General features: G+C 38.7%; 2 protein-coding genes and 1 long non-coding RNA gene across 4 annotated transcripts in view; 2 read left to right on the forward strand and 1 right to left on the reverse strand.

The window, feature by feature from the left end:
• Positions 1 to 3,797: 3,797 nt before the first annotated feature.
• The window catches only part of LOC137994995 (uncharacterized), a 54,746-nt gene continuing 41,361 nt past the window's right edge, over positions 3,798 to 17,182 (forward strand). Inside the window, exon 1 of the mRNA XM_068840571.1 lies at positions 3,798 to 4,814. Within this exon, the coding sequence (XP_068696672.1) occupies positions 4,775 to 4,814 (40 nt within the window). The 5' untranslated portion in view covers positions 3,798 to 4,774. The remainder of the gene's footprint in view (positions 4,815 to 17,182) is intronic.
• On the forward strand, positions 4,751 to 11,570 carry LOC137994994 (uncharacterized). 2 transcript variants are annotated; one of them, XM_068840568.1, is made up of 3 exons: positions 4,751 to 5,286; positions 5,693 to 5,878; positions 11,307 to 11,570. In XM_068840568.1, exons 1-3 carry the CDS (start codon positions 5,020 to 5,022, stop codon positions 11,391 to 11,393), a joined length of 540 nt encoding a protein of 179 aa, XP_068696669.1. In that variant the 5' UTR covers positions 4,751 to 5,019; the 3' UTR covers positions 11,394 to 11,570. The 2 variants fall into 2 exon arrangements, with proteins under 2 accessions (XP_068696669.1, XP_068696670.1); XM_068840569.1 differs by lacking the exon at positions 11,307 to 11,570 and adding an exon at positions 10,174 to 10,194.
• Positions 12,500 to 17,182, reverse strand: part of LOC137994992 (uncharacterized) — a 6,258-nt gene continuing 1,575 nt past the window's right edge. The window contains exons 2-3 of the long non-coding RNA XR_011122235.1: positions 15,049 to 15,174; positions 12,500 to 12,718 (exon numbers count right to left, since the gene is read on the reverse strand). This is a non-coding gene — a long non-coding RNA (uncharacterized lncRNA). The remainder of the gene's footprint in view (positions 12,719 to 15,048; positions 15,175 to 17,182) is intronic.

Raw genomic sequence — 17,182 nt, forward strand, 5'->3', positions numbered from 1 at the left:
TCAAAGAAATGTAGCAACATGTAAAACGCATATGTAACGTTATCTGTTTTTCTTCTTTTTTTTTTTTTTTTTCGTTTTCATTGCTAAGTCTTCCCTCCTAGTATTAGAGTCATAAAGTCTGCTGAGCAAGTTAAAGGCTACAGGAAGATGTACCGGGCTACAGCGGCTCATATCTTCTGACATGATGTAAAGGCAATACAAAGAAAAAAGTAAACACTTTGCTGTCCCTAACTACGTCTAATTACTGACCTAAAACATCCTTGTCATTTATTATTTATTTTTTTCGATTTGAGCCTGAAATGTCAGACACGTAAATGCGAAGTACGTACTACTTATTAGAATACATGTAGAAAGAAAAATACCTTTAATTTTACTTTGTTCCCAACACGCATACTAGGACCGTTTGATAAACGTAAACAAAACATTGGAAAACAAACCATTAAAAATTAAGAAGTTTCAACTTTTCGGTTATGCAAGTCGTCATTTAACAAAAGGAACTCTATTTAAATAGAGTATTCATTATGACAATAAGTTTAATTTTTAATAAAGCGCAATGAAAACCAGACTATCTACACATCTCGTATTAACGCACATGAATAATTATTAGCAGAAATTCATTAGCATAGTTTGAAGAAGACCGTTTTCTGATTGATCCATCCATGTGCGCATTATCTATTGATTGGTAAAAAGCCGTCATCTTCGACTGAGAAAAAAAAAATACACACACGTACACATAACAAAATTAAAGGTGCTATGCTTGATGTATTTAGTGGTCAAAATTCTTTGTGGACTCTTTAGAAATTTTGACCACTGTGGTGACGAATATCCAGCGTTGTCCATGAGAACACGGACAATGCTAAATCCCTTTCGATTTGTGAAATGGCAGCTGCTCACCTTATCGAAAACACGATATATGACTAATTTTACTTGTCATCTTATTTCCACAGGCGAGGCATGAAATTAAGAGCTTGGCGTGCTCTTTCCAGGCCGCTAGATGATTCCCGAAAGAAATGACTTCTGATAGTTAATTAAATACAAGCAAGCAGAATTGAGAGTGCGGTAGAAAACTAATAACGAACAAGACAATATGACACGTTTACATTATATACTCCTTAGATCGCAAAATAATAATGATAGAAAGGACAATAAGAAATTTTAGGTGGCCGGGGAAAATGCCCAAATGATTGGATTTGGTTTAACCTTTTCCCCTATTATGTATGGTCTTGTAATCTTTTGAGGTGTAGTAATGCAATAATATTGTTTCAAGTAATAAAATTGATTTTTTTTTCCACACGTTCAATCTCTTGATTTATTGTATATACTTTCAGCCTACTTCGTACTTTGACATCACCGCCAAGAATCCAATATAATTGGCTATGGGAATAACTACGCAGACTAATAACTGCTGTCTTTAATACGCTCTAATACGTGATAATAGGTCTCAATAGACTTGAGGATGATATTTCTATGCGCATACGTACGATGTTGGCCAAACCACGTGTAAGCCAGTTCTTGTCCATATTGGCTTTGATTATTTTGTTCACATCAATGTCGATCACAGGTTAACCCTTGCTTTTATAGGACACGAATCAGACGATGTCATCATTCTTTAATAGCGGAGCTCCGCGCGCACCTTCGGCGCGCGCGCGCGGAGCACAATTGTTAAGAAAATATGGTAACCCGTCGATGCGAGAAATCTTGGTTTTATAGCCATGACGTCATCAACCATCTGTACGTAAGTCCGTCCGTCCACCCCTCCATGTATGGCAATGTGGCCAGTATCATGCTAGTTTACAGCATACATCTTTGATATTGGACATCCATCTTTTGATTAATTGACAACTGTGAAAACAAGGCATCAGCTGACCAGTATCACGTGACCATATCGCGGGCTCAAGCTTAAGCTCACTGAGGTCAGCTTTTTTTAAGTTGACCGCTGACCAGGTACTGGTTTTCGATTGGAGTGCAGGCTCAACCTTGATGAGCTTACCTGAACATAAGCAAGGCATCATTTTTCGCGCGCTTTCTGTGGTTCGACGCGGCTACACGGCCATACTATATATCAACGAACGTTCTTACACAGTCAACGCTTTTCGTGTTCAAATGGAAAACGGTTTGGAAGATGTTTTCTTTCTGCATTTTTCGCTGGTTTCAATCCAGTTTGACAAATCATGATATCTGTGGTCCACTCTGGTGGCTACGCAGTTATTCAAGTCAAGCATCGGCGGGATGTAAACTTAAAGCTGAGTGTTTATTTATTTGCTTAGAACCGCTTTTTTCTCTGTATTGCAATTTTTGGCATATCTTTAGAAGCTCTGATAAGAGTTACATGATGCCTGGAGGACCTAAGTCTAGAAAAGAAACGAAAGGACTGAGCGAAAGAGAACGACAACGACCGAAAACAGAATACCAGTAATAGCTCATACTTAGCACATAAACTCTTTCCTTGGGCACTAAACCGTTTGTTATTTTTTAGGGATGCGTTATTTAAAGTGGATGCGTATTTTTAAAAGGTGGTTTAATCGGTTCTTCCTTTGTTCAGGAATGAAAATCGAATTTTTATGTCAACTGGAATTAAATAAAAATCATCTGTACTCTTTTGGACATAAACAAGAAGTTGATTTGTTTGTTTGTTTGTTTGTTTGTTTGTTTTGCTCTAAAATGCGAGCGAACAATGCTTTTTTTAATTTCCTTGCCCAACTGGTTTTCGTTGTGCCTCGACAGTGACAAGAAAATTTTGCCCTTATGTTATAAACACGTAATCGCAATGAGTTGTCGTAAATTTGGGTGAAATCTCAGTAGCTTGTGTTTTCAGAAGTTTGTTTAAAGCACCCAAATGTTATTTAAATGTTAGAGCAGATCGTCCTTTGTTGGTTGCATTGCCGTAGTTTGTAGATTCTTGTACCAAGCCAACAACCTGGCGTGTTTCAATGAAATACATCAAAATGTGAATGATCTTGTTTTCAGAGATAAAGTGGAATAAAGTACATCAGTAAAACTCTTCTTTGACCTTGAACTGACAATGTTGTTTTTATGGCATCTAATTTTAGCACGATTCCTATTCGCTGGTTATTGACAGTTGACTCTGGAAATGGCTTTTTTTTCCTTTTCCATTCGCTCACTGAGGGTGTGCTTGCTTTCTTTTAAAACTCATTCGGTTCAAGAAAAAATTATTGCCAAACTGGTGAATTGCAAAGTAAATTTCACTGGAAAAAAACGATGTCGCACTCATCGCCTCGTGATTCATGCGATATCGGTTTTTAGCGTAAAATTTACCGTGGAATTCACTAGTTAGGCACTGAGTTTTTCTATAGAAGAAAGCAAAGAAAACGATTTAATTATTAAAGCAGCAACGAGAAACATCAAAACGCGGACAATTCGAAACCTTTTATTTTCACAAACCGTACAGGCAGTAAGAATAAATAACCAGGGAGCTCCGCTAGTAATAGTAGTAGTCGTAGTAGTAGTAGTAGTAGTAGTAGTAGTAGTAGTAGTAGTAGTAGTAGTAGTAGTAGTAGTAGTAGTAGTAGTAGTAGTAGTAGTAGTAGTAGTAGTAGTAGTAGTAGTAGTAGTAGTAGTAGTTTGCTCCTCAAAGTTCAATGAACCCCATGCCAACAAAGAAAACAACATGTCATAGAAAGAAATTGGTTGAATGTATTATTCACTGCTCGCTCCAAGGCAAGTTTTCGGGGTCTTTCTTGTTAACAAATAGCAGACTGTCGCATTACCGCCTTATTTCCGAGTAACTTGTTATTAGCTTAACGCATACACATTAGCTGTATGCTATTTTTGCCCAGGTTGCAGTTTATCTTCCGTTTTAAAGAGTATGTTTTTGCCTAACGTTATCAGATTGTTCAGTTCGAAATGAAGACAGGAATTATAAAAACGTCAATGACAGACGTTTTGGTGATAACGTAATCAAAATTTGGAATGAACGTTTTACTACTAAGCGATTATTTTCAATAAAAATTCTGTTGAACTCGTTTAGATCAACTTTGGTAACGTTCTCATAAGTAAAGTAGAGTGGTTGGAATTAAGGTGCATTGCAAAAACTTTTCATCAGAAAGACTTTGTTTCTTTTTTGTTTTTTTTTTTTTCACAGTAAGCATAGCGGAATTATTTAAATTTATTTACTGGTTAGATTTAAGCAAATTAGATACTTGTATTAGTGTAAGTCCATCTAGGACTTCAAAATGATGTGGGCGAAATATTGTTAACTTTAGAAATGTATTTTTACTAATCATGATTTTATGCATTTTACTTACGTTAGTTTTTTAACCCTATCTTACAGCAATGGATTCTGTTAATTGCTTAGTCCGTGGGCACAAAGGTTGGTGAATGTCCAATTACAAGCGAAACGTGGTTGATTCTCGCTTTGCTCAGAAGCAAACGAAAACTGAATTGGGAAACTTCTAGTGAGTAATGAGATTGAGCAGTTCTTTAAAATTGACCAGAGAGTGTGACATGTAGATTAAACACGGTGAAATGCAGGAACGTTTACAGTACCTTGTCAAACTTGACTATAATTTTTGAAGACAATTTCATCTGGTCTTTTGGCAATTTACCTTCTAATCAAAATTTCTGAGATCATTTTCATAAATTGAACATGCAAATATTAAATTGACATGTAACGCCAGCGGAAGTTTTCATCGAATTCGATTCAGTTTTTTTTTTTTGTTTCTTTTCCCGCGGGCGTAAGTCATTCGTAATTGCCTCCCTTGTAATTTCTTCACAGTATGACTTCTCACATGGAGGCGTTCAATTACATTAACCTATGGCATCAGTAAAAGTAAACGAGTTGAAAACGATTGAAGGTTAGTGTTAAATGGAAGCCGCCAAACAAGCGAACGCCGATATGTGACGCATCTAAGACTCTCGAAATATCTATTAACAGAAAAGGAAGAGTATAAAGGGTGAGTCGTTTACTTACTCAGAAAACATGTTTTCTTGGTAACTAGTAGGGGACACTTAGAACACAAACAAGACTCGTAGCTTTTGAAACCTTTTACACGAACAGTAATGATGCGACCGGATTTTTATCGGTTGGCTTCAGTTATGTTATGTTCGATTTTCATAACAATGCCCGAAACCTTTTCGGAAGACTCAAGCAAGAAAAAGCTCATTGAAAATTACCCTGAGACAGAGAAGATGGTTGGCGTTTTTAGACGGGAACTAACACATTCTGGCTATTCAGAGCTTTCTCGTAATGGATCTAGTTTAGATTTGATTCTTTGCCGACTGAGGAGATTAGAAGGCTGCGACAGATGGAGAGCAATGGCCGAAAAGGTACGAATAGAAAACGAAATATCACAATTTCTCCTGAGATCATGAAATTATAATGTTAATATAAATAACTTAATCTATTTCATTTCAACACCGAATCCTTGCTAAAGTTTGATTTAAAAAAAAAAAGTAAGCTCTCCACAGATTCCAAAGAAATAAACGGATTTAAACACACTCGCGATCTTCACTCCGTGTGCTCATTATTTTATTGTACGCATGCGCATGTTTTTTTTAACAACTTATAAGGAGGGTGGGGAGGGACTTCAGAACACCGATACTACAATGCTTACGTCAATTTTTGCTCTAAAATGACCTTTTCGTTGAGATACCAAATTCCCTAGTGGCTTTCCCTTCTTCGAAGAATTCGGACCTAGAGAATATCTTAAGTTATTTGTTTCTTTATTCACAGCTTCATTCCTTATCACCCCAGCTTTCTACTGCTCCGCGGAAGAATGAAACTGTACAACTAAATCTTGGTAAAGATTCCCAAATTGAGTCCTTACCTCGGGCGTCTAAAATATCTAGTGCTGGCTGTATATGCGGATTCGTTTCTTTCAAGTGCTGCAAGAAGAGAAAACGACAGATAATGCACAAGGTAAGATGATTTGTGATCCTCTTTTTGCGGCTAGTTTTCACACGGACATGATCCGGCATCATTTCTCCCAGTAAGTCTGTGGTTCCCTCACCTTAAGTTTGTTGGTATTCCAATATAGACCTTCAAGAGCTTTAGCAAAGACTAGTTGGCAAATAATGAGGACCACGAGCGCGTATTCACTTTCGGCCGCAAGAACGCTTCGGAGCTCAGTCATCTTCTTTTACATAAGCAAAGGTCTAACTTGTGACGTGGGCAATGAGACAAGTGCCTTACAAGCAAAAATAAAAAAAAAAACTGAAGCCGCGCGGAATAAATGACCAAGCTTCATCCTCGTACTTAACTGGACCATTTATGCAATTACCTCAATTAAGACACCTGAAAAATTCAGGTGGCTCAAAAGGGATTCGAACCCAGGACCTCTGCGATGCCGTGCAAAATTCTCTACAAATGCGAGCGATGACGCTATTTATACATTTTTTTTTCTCTGCAATGAAAACTTTGTAAGTCTAAGGCTACAGGACTAGATAATATTTCAGCTAAATGGTTAAGGGAGTGCCCTCGTTTAATTGCATAGTCTAGATCTCTCACTTAGTCAATCCCTGATAACTGGTATTTTTCCTGATGTGTGGAACTCTGCTAGGGCCGGTTTCCCAGTTGTATAGATATTCTGGAAAACGCAATGATCTTAGTAGTTAACTATCGACCATTAGTATCACCCAACTAGTGGACTAATGCAAAATAATCCTGCATTTTGATTGGCTACTTTACTAGAGGACTATTATTAATAGTCCTCGAGTAGAGAAAAGCGTGACTCTTTCTTTCGTTTTATTCCCAAATATATATTTCTTTAACTTGCATTCGGCTTCGCCTCATGGGCTATTGACTAATTGTCTAATTGTTAAATATCAGTAATCCCAGTCGTCTATGTTTGAACGTGTAGTCTATGACCAGTTATACCACTATCCTACTGAAAACTTTATTCTTTCTCGTTATCAATCCGGATTTCGTTCACAACACTCTACGGCCGCGGCTACTGTGTTACTCGAAGCTACGGAGAGTTGGACCATGAATATTGATTGCCTTTTCGTTATATTAAAAAAGGCGTTCGACATCGTCGATCACAATATTCAATTAGCGAAATTACAATTCTATATGGAATACGCTGTTTCTGTCACAAATGGTTCGCATCATATTCAAGCAATCGTACTCAAACTTGTATAATGAACTCCTTTATGTCTTCTCCAATATTAGTCAAATATGGTGTCCCCCAGGAAACAATTCTAGGACTTTTACTTTTTCTATCATATGTAATGACCTGCCAAATTGTCAGTGTATTTTTCACAACCTAGAATGTATGCAGATGAAAGCAGCCTCACCTTCGCTAGCGCAGATTTAAAACATATTGATGACTGTCTAAACTATGATTTAAATAGGGTGTAAACATGGCTATTGACTGGCCAATAAACTGACCTTGAATTTAACAAAAACTGAATTCATGTTGGTTGCGTCGGGACAGAAGTTATCAAGATTTCCTGAAATTCCTTCTTTTAGTATAAATGACCATCCAGTAAAGCAGGTGTCATCTAAGAAATCTCTTGGTGTGCACATCGACCAAAACATGAACTGGTAATGTCATATATAGAATCTCTGCAAAAAGATTGGATTGCTTCTCATAGGGCTAGCTTAGTTAAGCGAATACGACATTTTATATCTTTAATATATTAATTAATATATATGACAGCCTGGTTCAACCATATTTTAATTACTGTAGTACTGTCTGGGGCAACTGTGGCAGTGGTCTCTCTGAAAAGCTTCACAAGCTCCAAAATCTTGTAGCCCGTGTATTAATGTGTGCCAACCATGACTCTAACATGGATAAATTCACCCGGGCAATGGGTTGGCGTAAACTCAAATATCAAAGATTGCAATCAGCTGCTGTTATGATGTATAAATCTTTACATGGGCTGGTCCGTGAGTATCTGAGTTCTAGATTTGTGTTTCGAAACGGCAAAACATCATATCGATTAAGGAATACCGAAAATAAATTGGCTCTTCCGCAGCCCCGCACCAATTATTTGAAGAAAAATTTCTCTTACATCGGAGCCAGGCTCAACTGAAACAGCTTTAGTCAAAGTTCAAAATGATATCCTGCGCGCCATTGACATTAGGCACTCTGTAATCTTCCTGCTACTCGACCTTTCAGCTGCCTTTGATACCGTAGAGCACTCGATCTGGCTCTCTAGATTGTCAATGCGCACCAGTTTTGGAATCACGGGTACATTTTTGGCTTGGTTTCGGTCCTATCTTACATCTCGCAAGCAGTATGTCTGTGTTGAAGGTTGCACGTCTTCACCTTGCAGTGTGGATCAGGGTGTACCTCAGGGTTCCGTCCTGGGGTTGTTACTTTATCAGTAGCATCATGTGACATCCCCATAGGCAAGATAATCAGAAGTCGTGACCTCCAATACCATCTCTACGCGGATGACTCGCAGCTGTATGTCTCCTTCAAGACAGAAACCTTCGATGATCTTTACTTAGCTAAGTCCAAAGTTGAGCTCTGCGTAAGAGACATCGATACTTGGAAATTGCACAATGGCCTAAAACTCAATCAAGATAAATCTGAGCTGCTTGTTTTCGCCTCAATCGAAGTTCCGTGTTGCACCTGAACTGGACTCGGTTGCAGTTGTTGCTGAACTGATTACACCAGAGCCTGATGTAAGAAATCTGGGAGTAATGTTAGACACGCATTTGTCCTTCAATGATCATACTACAAAAGTGTGTAAGACTTCTCACTTTCATCTTTGAATATTAACAAAATCAGAAAATTCGTAACAAAAGAGTGTACCGAAATCTTAACACATACTTTTGTCAGCTCCGAAAAACTGGACCACTGTAATTCGTTACTGTATGGACTGCCTGCCTATCAGTTGAATAAGTTACAGCTGATACAGAATACTGCTGCTCGCGTCGTTTCTTTCGCCAGAAAATATAATCACATTACACCTGTGCTTCAAAGTCTCCGTTGGGTACCGGTTTAATCTAGAATAATTTTTAAGATTTTACTCTTAGTCTACAAAGTACTAAACGGCATGGCGCCCTCTTATTTAAGTGATATTTTACGCCATAGAACGTCTTCACGGACGCTTAGTTCTACTTCGCTGAACTCTCTTGCAGTGAGTCGAGCTTGCACTAAGTCGTATAATCCCGATGATTGCGCGTTTTCAGTCGCCGGCCCGAAACTGTGGAACTAGCTTCCATTAAATATAAGACAATCCAGTACCGTGGGCAGTTTAAGAAGGAGCTAAAAAAACCCATTTATTTAATTTAGCTTATGATTTTTAGTTAGCTTATGTTGTTTAGGTTGCTTTTTTTTTGGTTTTGTTTTTTTCGTTTAGGGTTGGTTGGGAGTTCTTGATACATGTAACTTTTAAGAAATACGTTTTGTTTTTATATCAAGCATTTTAGTCACTTTTTTAACATGATATCATTATCATTATCATTATTGTTAAGGACGGTGCCTACTATTGTTATTGAGCATACGTTCTGCGCATCTCGAAATACTCAGATTTCCTATGGGTGGTGCTTCTTAATAAAGGGATATTTTTTGCACGGTTCAAAACTATGCAGAGAAAACAAAACTAAACAAGTGATCTTGGTATCCAAAGAAAAAATTGGGGGCAACCACACATTTTTTAGAGATAACTTAGCTTCAATTTGGAAAAGAACGTCACACATTACTTTGTATTTCAAAGCTATTTGCAAATATTGTTGATTACCTATCTTCCAAAAAAGAGTGGTTACCCCCAATTTTCTTTACGGATTTCAAGAACACTTATTAAGATCTGCATTTCCCGATTATTCAGCATACTGTGCAAAAATACCTTTGAATTAGTAGGCACCGTCCTTAAAGTATTTTATCTTAGTTAGTTTAGTTAGGGATATTGAGTTAATCTTTTATCATTTTACTGAATCTTTGCTGAAGGTTTTACCATGTAGAAATAAAGTTCGCATTACCATTACCATTATAGCTGGGAGCATAGTAATTTATTGAGCTCATGAGTTCCCGTGAAAGGACTCGAGGAATGAAATTAATGCGTATTCATTTGAAGTGCAGGTTACAAAAGAAAAGAAGAAGTCTACATGTGACAATTCTTTAAATTGTCCAGTTAAGTGCGAGAATCACTTCTCCATTTCGTAAATCATGATGTTGTTTAACGCCAAATCTTTTGGAAAGAGATTGTCCAGGGAAGGGACGAAGAGGTTTGATTCTCAATTGAATCTTTAATTCCTTGCAGTTGTGAACGCAATTTGAGCGGACAACGATATATTTTTGGTGAGAGGAAATCCAGCTGTTAATCTTAACTTTGAGCACGGGAGTTTACAGAACACTTAGTGATGTTAATTGTCTTTATTATTCCGCTATATATATTACGCCATTTTACCACACTTGGCCAAGAGAACGCGCAAAAGACGGTAATACATTGCAGTGTCCCGGTTTGACCGGTTTAGAACAGCGCAAATACGGACAGAGCGGGGTTTTTTCGATCAAAGAAATTGTTTTCAACACGATTCAAAGGCTAAGAATTTACCTTGTGATCGCAGGTCTCTTGTCATTACTTTTTTTTTTTTTTTTTATCCAGTCAAGTAAAGGACATTTGGCGGATGATACTAATACTGAGAACGGGGAACGGGGAACGGGGAACGGGGAACCGGGAACGGGAGTCTGGGAACGAGTGTACAGCGGTAACCCGCCAGAGAATTCAAAATTCCCGTTCCCGGTATTAGTACCCGTTCCCTGTTTCCCGTTCCCTGTATTAGTAACATCCACATTTGGCTGATGTTTTGTGCTGTTTACATTGTTCCCACGCGCCCTGAAGGACAGATGATGCATTTTTTTTAAACACCCATACCAAATAAAATTGAAGCAAAATACATAACACCTTTTTTATTTCGAAATAATAAATCTCTTATTCGATGGTTTAACATATAATACTCGCGGACGTTTCGCTCATTGCTCGTATTTTTCCTCGTCCCTGCGGGGCTCTGAAAAATACTACGCAACTCACACAATATCCGGGCGCATTATATGTTAAACCATCGAATAAGATGTTTGTATTCAAAGATGCGCATGAAGTTGAAGTTGGAAGGGGGGGGGGGGGGGGGGGAGGAGTAAGGGGAAGTTTTGCGACGCTCTTTGAAATCGTCGAGGACTAGCTTAATTGCGTACTTTTATGGACATATTTTGGCATGCTACAGTTAAGTCGCAAACCAAAAAAAAAGCCACGGTGATAGCAGCTTTACTTTAGGGCCTTCTTTACTGCGGTGTTAAAGGCCTACCTGCGATTCATAACAAATTTTCTCAAGAAAAGCTGTTGAACAATGACCTTTGTTGGGTTGAACAATGACCTTTTGCAATTTGCTTCCACAGAAAAGCAACCCTCTCGCTCAAAAGCTAAGAGACGTGATGTCAGAGAACAGACGGTTAGAACAGTTTGGAGGCTTGGAGGACCAGTAACTAATTTCAGTGGAGGATATATATTTTCTTACTGTTTGACGGTAGAAATGGCGAATGTGAATATTGTTCCAAAGGCATTTCTTGATCTGATACTGAATTTGAATTTGTGGAAGCGATTTATTGTTACCTTAACTGACTGCATTCAGTATATGTTTACCACCTGCATGCCTTTGGGCGAATTTCTTGGATAAATAAATATACGGTCATGGATCTCTGTGAATAGCAATTGTTTGGTGCTTTTTCAAGTTATGCCTGCAAAATGTAACAATTACGTCTCACTATAACTATAACCACAAAAGAGCCCATTTAAGCCGTTCTCTTGAATCCGAGCTGAAGAAGTTAGAAAAGAACTCGTGCCTCAAAAACCGCTCGAAAATTCATGAAAAACCCCGAAAAACCGCTCAAAATTCATGAGCTGGAGGAGTTATTCAAATTGCCAGCTGATAAATTTCCAGTAATGAGATATAAATCTTTAAAGAGAGGACAGGCACAAATTCGCTTGGCTAAATGTAGCCTACGTGTAGCCGTACCCTACCCTCGAAGGAAAAAACGGGACGAGGAACGGGAGAACGGTACGGAACGGGAGGAGGAAACCCTAACCCTAAACCTAATCCTTCCGTTTTTACCTTAGGGGGGTAGGGAACGGCTATACGTAGGCTAGGCTTAATGCAAGATTACAAGATTTAAATAGTACGAAGAAGGAAAAAGTTTGGCGCTTAACTTTTGGAAAAAAATATTCAATCAATACTTCGTTTGTTTGCTAACGGCATTTTAATAATAAAAGTGGTGAGCAATTTTTGTCCCAGTTATCAAAGGGCAGCCTCCAATCTAAGAAAAGTTCTTGAACGCATGTTGAAAAATAGAAGAAAATAGTTCAGTTTTGGAAAAAAAATCTTTGCCGCCTATTTTCGTTTTGAACTTTTTGGTTTCAGATCCGCCTATGCATTTTGGAGTTGATGGATTGCCAAACAACAAGGACTGTCCAAAGGCAATTGTTTTGTATAGACATGTTAAAACATTATAGGGTAGCAAAATGTTTTCTTTTAATTTTCTTTGCAATAAGGCTAAAATCAAGCCAATCAATATTTCCTACAAGTTAGCGCGATTTGTTGAGTGGTGGTCAGGCTTCTCAATGCATCATTGAACGGGGATCTGACTGGATTAACAAAAGAGGCATCTGCATTCCCTCTGCCAAAGAAAAGTTGAAAATGTTTCCTTTTTCTGTGAAACTGGTTTAATTTAAAGCGTTGCATTCAAAAGAAAAGCTGCAACTGTTTTTCTTGCCTAGGTAGTTCGGTGCCAACGTTGCTTGTCGACGTCTTCATCTAACCAAAGTCAAGAGAAAAGAACAAGGGAATTTCATAACTAACAGTTCAAATGCATGCAAATAATAATAATGATAGTGAAAAAAAACAGTATGGTTTCCTAATGCAGAGTATGAGTATACGGTTTTCAGATAATTTCCCGCACAAAAGTCTCAGAGCTAAGTTGTCAATACAAAAAAATTATCATCACTTACTTATTTATTTAGTTAGTTAGTTAGTTAGTCAGTCAGTCAGTCAGTTAGTTAGTTAGTTAGTTAGTTAGTTAGTTAGTTAGTTAGTTAGTTAGTTATTTTGTATTAACATCAGACAACACACCAACGTCACTTTATGGAACACTTTTAATGCAAAGCTTCACGCTTCTTAATTTTCAAAAGTTTAATGCAATTTGCTTTGGCTTGTGCTTGACAAGGCACACAGATCTCATTGGTGCAAAGCACAAATGCTTCAGAGTGGACGAAAAAACTGCAGCAGCATCATGGTGACGACGAAATGGGAAAAAAGCACCTGACCACTGCACACATTTTCTCGTTTCCTCGCTCACATTGCAACCATAGTTACAATGCACGCTACCTTTACAAATCAGCTGAGAAATTATACAAATGTTATCGTTAAGGGGGGAGACTCTCAACTACAAACCTGTCGCTAAGGACGCTTACATTGCCGACTGCAAACATAAACTCCAGTGGTAATCTGCACAATGCGGGTCGCCGGTCGGACTGCCGCCAAAATGGCGGGAAATATAAATCTTGTAAACAAAATAAAATTGTGAAAAAACTTTGTCTGTTGCGACAACATTTCGTTTTCTTGAGGTTTCTGGGCTAAGCTATGGGCTAAGCGGGTTAAAAGTATGCCCAGGCACCAGAAAAACGCAGTATTGGCTTCTTCAGCACTGACAAAACGGTGCGCTAATCGGGAAAATTTGTTTTCGACGCTTTCCACTGCCGACACTGCTACGCAGACCGAAACAGCAGAAAAAAAATCACACGGAACGCAAACCGAAACGGAGAGCTATGTGTACGTCGGAACAGCGGCCGAAATTGTGGCTTTCGCCGCAGATATCAATCAGCAACTAGCCAACCTACCAGTCAGCATCGGTATGAGTGACCTCGATGAAAGTATGACCGATCGACGAGAAGTTCATACAAAGCAGGTGCAACAAACATTGACTAGATACAGCCATGATTTGAGGAAGGCAATCTTTCCTTAGGTCGATATCCTGCATATACAGCTCCTTTTAGTGTGAGTTTTCCACGAAAACAATGTCCAAACTCTGTCCGAACATTTCATCGCAATCTCGTCCCCGTAGCCGTCGTTGCTCTTGTCCAGCGGAACGCAAAAAAGATGGCGGAAAATTAGATTACGACGAATGCGCTGATAGTTACCAGTCCCAAACGGTCAAAAAGAACGAAAAAAGCCTAAAACTCGATGGAGCAACTTCTTCGATGATGTTTTTTGGGCGAAGAGGAAAAATCAAAACATTCTCTATAATTCCACGTATCGATTTTCCGTTTTATCTCTCAACACTGAACTCAGTCAAACAATGTGTGTTAAAAACTCCCTTCAAAGCAAGGTAATTTTCGTCATAAGCACAACTTCAACAAATCCTTACGTCAAGACGTGCCAAACAATGCTCTCCGAACATTGGTATTGTATTCATTATTGTAAAAAGTTAATAATTTGAGTTGTAGCGCTTTTTCTGCCGTGGTCACGTGACTTGACAAATATGGCTGTCGTTCGAAAAAGTACAAGAGACCTTCTATAGAACATCTGTGTCCAAAGGGATTGGTCTTTGATATTCAGACATCAAAGATATGACGGGTAAAAGTTTTACATAGCAACAGCTTTGTAGTTAAGAGTCTCCCCCCTTAAAGAGGTGATTAGTGGTCATCGTGGTGGTAAATAAATAGCGAGACGCCCTGACTGTAGTATACGTTGCGGACCTATATTGTAGCAAGACATGCGCAGTTGTGTTATAAAAAAGAAAGCACATGGCGTGTTGATGAAATCTTGTGTTAAATCCGTGTTGTTGCGTTTAGATCCGAAATAGTCTACATTGACGAGCGTTTAATTTGTTTCACGATGTGTCACTTAGCTTGTAGAACACGTGGCATTTCGACCGCTTACCGCTTGTGCCAGAATGGTTATTTTCAACCAATCTCAAGGGACATTCACTGGTCTTCTATCACACACATATAGTAGCTCGTGATCAGTTGACCGCATTATCTCCTGAACAAGACCAGCAGCCAGTAGCCGCGAGTCTAGAACCTAAGTGACTACATGGTAAGACAAAAGATCATACATCTTTAGTTATTATTTATACAAACCCTTGCCTTGGCATTTCTGCAACATAGCCATCCTGTAACGCCACAAATGCAATGTGGTTTTTGTCTTTTGAAATTACTGGGTAAACCAGCTTTAGTTCCAGAGTGCTTGGAGTTAATAGTGTCTTGTTGTCTCTAAATCATAACAATCCGAAGATATTAATAAGATCACCATAGCAACAGATTTATGCGCAAACCTCCTGCCAAATTTAATATCAAAGCTTATTCTCCCATTTACCTTTTATTTCAGTATATAATTATTGTTTTTGCTTCACTAAATTAAATCGGCAACGAAGCGGGTTTGCGGAAAACGAAGACCTGGAGCCCGTTTCCGAAAGTCCCGAAACTTTACGGGCCATTTTCGCGAGTAACTGTTCCCTCTGTATCTCAAGAAAGGAGAGGATTTAAGTCGTCAAAATCCACATTTGCTTTTTTTTTAGCTCGAAACGATGTTAAAAGATCGGCTTTCCAGAACAAGCGAAATTTCTTTTCGGGCCTAAAACGTTCTTGGGACTTTTGAGAAGCGGGCCCCTGGAAAACGAAGATCAAAGACCGAAGACCGGGAAAACGAAGATAACAAACAGCAAATAGCGAAACACATTATTCCTATTATTGAAACGTTCGGCAAGCTATCTCTCGCGAATTGTGGTAGGGTGTTCGTTTTTCACATATCCAGGCCGGCATGTGGAAAACGAAGACCAAAAACAGCGGAAATTCGCCTGTAATGGCACATCGGCAATTGCAAACAACAGGAATGCTTTGCTTGGCTTTTCTTTGTTCCTTATTTTACTTTGTTGTGGGGGTCTTTGTTTTTACTTACTCATATTACCTAAGTGCAGAACTAAAACATATGGAGAAAGAGCTTTCGCCGTAGCTGGCCCAACGCTTTGGAACTCATTGCCTCAATCTATCAGTCTATCAATCTATCTCAATCTGGAGGCAGTGTGGCCCAGTGGTTAGGGCGCTTGCCTTGAGATCGGGAGATCCCTGGTTCAAGACCCGCTCTGACCACTCGCTGAATTTGTTCCTGGTAGTCCCTGGTTCAACTTCCCAGCTGCACTTGTAAATAGCCAACTGGTTTGCCTCCGGCCAGTTGGGATTCTTAACAGTTGTTGTTGTTGTGTTCTGTTGTTTCGTTGATTGTTTCATTGGCCCTGAAAAGCCCCAATGGGGAGCGGTCAATTAAGTATGTATTGTATTGTATTGTATCTATGGGGGAATTAACATGTCAATCAATTCAAAGCTCATCTAAAAACTTATCTTTTCGATAAGTAACAACTACATTTTTTTTTTCTTTTCTTTCATCATTGTAATTGTATTGTAATTTAGATCAACTGTATAGAAATTTGTAAATAGTTATCAATTTTTCATTATTTCTATTTAGTATTGTAAGAGCGCCGAGGCGTAGCGAGGCGCTCCAAAAACTGTAATTATTATTATTATTATTATTATTATTTTAGTCTTCGTTTTCCAGGTCTTTCCGCACACCACAACGAAAGCCTCATTTAACCTGTCGTAATCCAATATGGCCTGTTTCGACTCTGGCTGAAAAGAAACGTGCTTCGATCGCTGTTAAATATACTAAAGGAGAAATTTCTGCTTTCTATTTTTGGTAATTCTCGAAGACATCATCAAAAATTATTATTAGAGAGAAGAGGAACTAAGTATCTAGCCGTTCTAGCTCTGGAGCACTTATTGGGGAAACTGTAACTGAAATCAACAATTAAAAGATCAAGTCAAATGTTGCTTTTAAAGGAAAAGGGAAAACCGGACAATCCGGAGAAAAACCTCTGAACCAACAAACTCAAACCACATACGAGTCTAGGAATCCGCGATCCCAGGCCACATTGGTGGGAAGTGAATGCTCTCACCACTGCGCCATCCCTGCACCTCGAAAATATTACGCTGAAAATTTGAATTTTGTGCTTTCCTGCGTATTTACCGCCAAAGAAACCTAGCCTTGTATGCTGATCAGGTGACCTGGAACCAATAATTCCCCGTCAAACATCACTGGCTTAACAGCAACAAACAAATGGCTGCCCACATTTTACTGTTTCTCTTTTCCGGTTTCCTCCTACATGTATGGGTCTTTTAAATGTAGCTTCCGCTCGCAGAACCAAAAATGTGACAAGTGGAAACTTAA

This window comes from Montipora foliosa, chromosome 3, assembly GCF_036669935.1.
Source record: "Montipora foliosa isolate CH-2021 chromosome 3, ASM3666993v2, whole genome shotgun sequence".
NCBI classification, from domain to species: Eukaryota; Metazoa; Cnidaria; class Anthozoa; order Scleractinia; family Acroporidae; genus Montipora; species Montipora foliosa.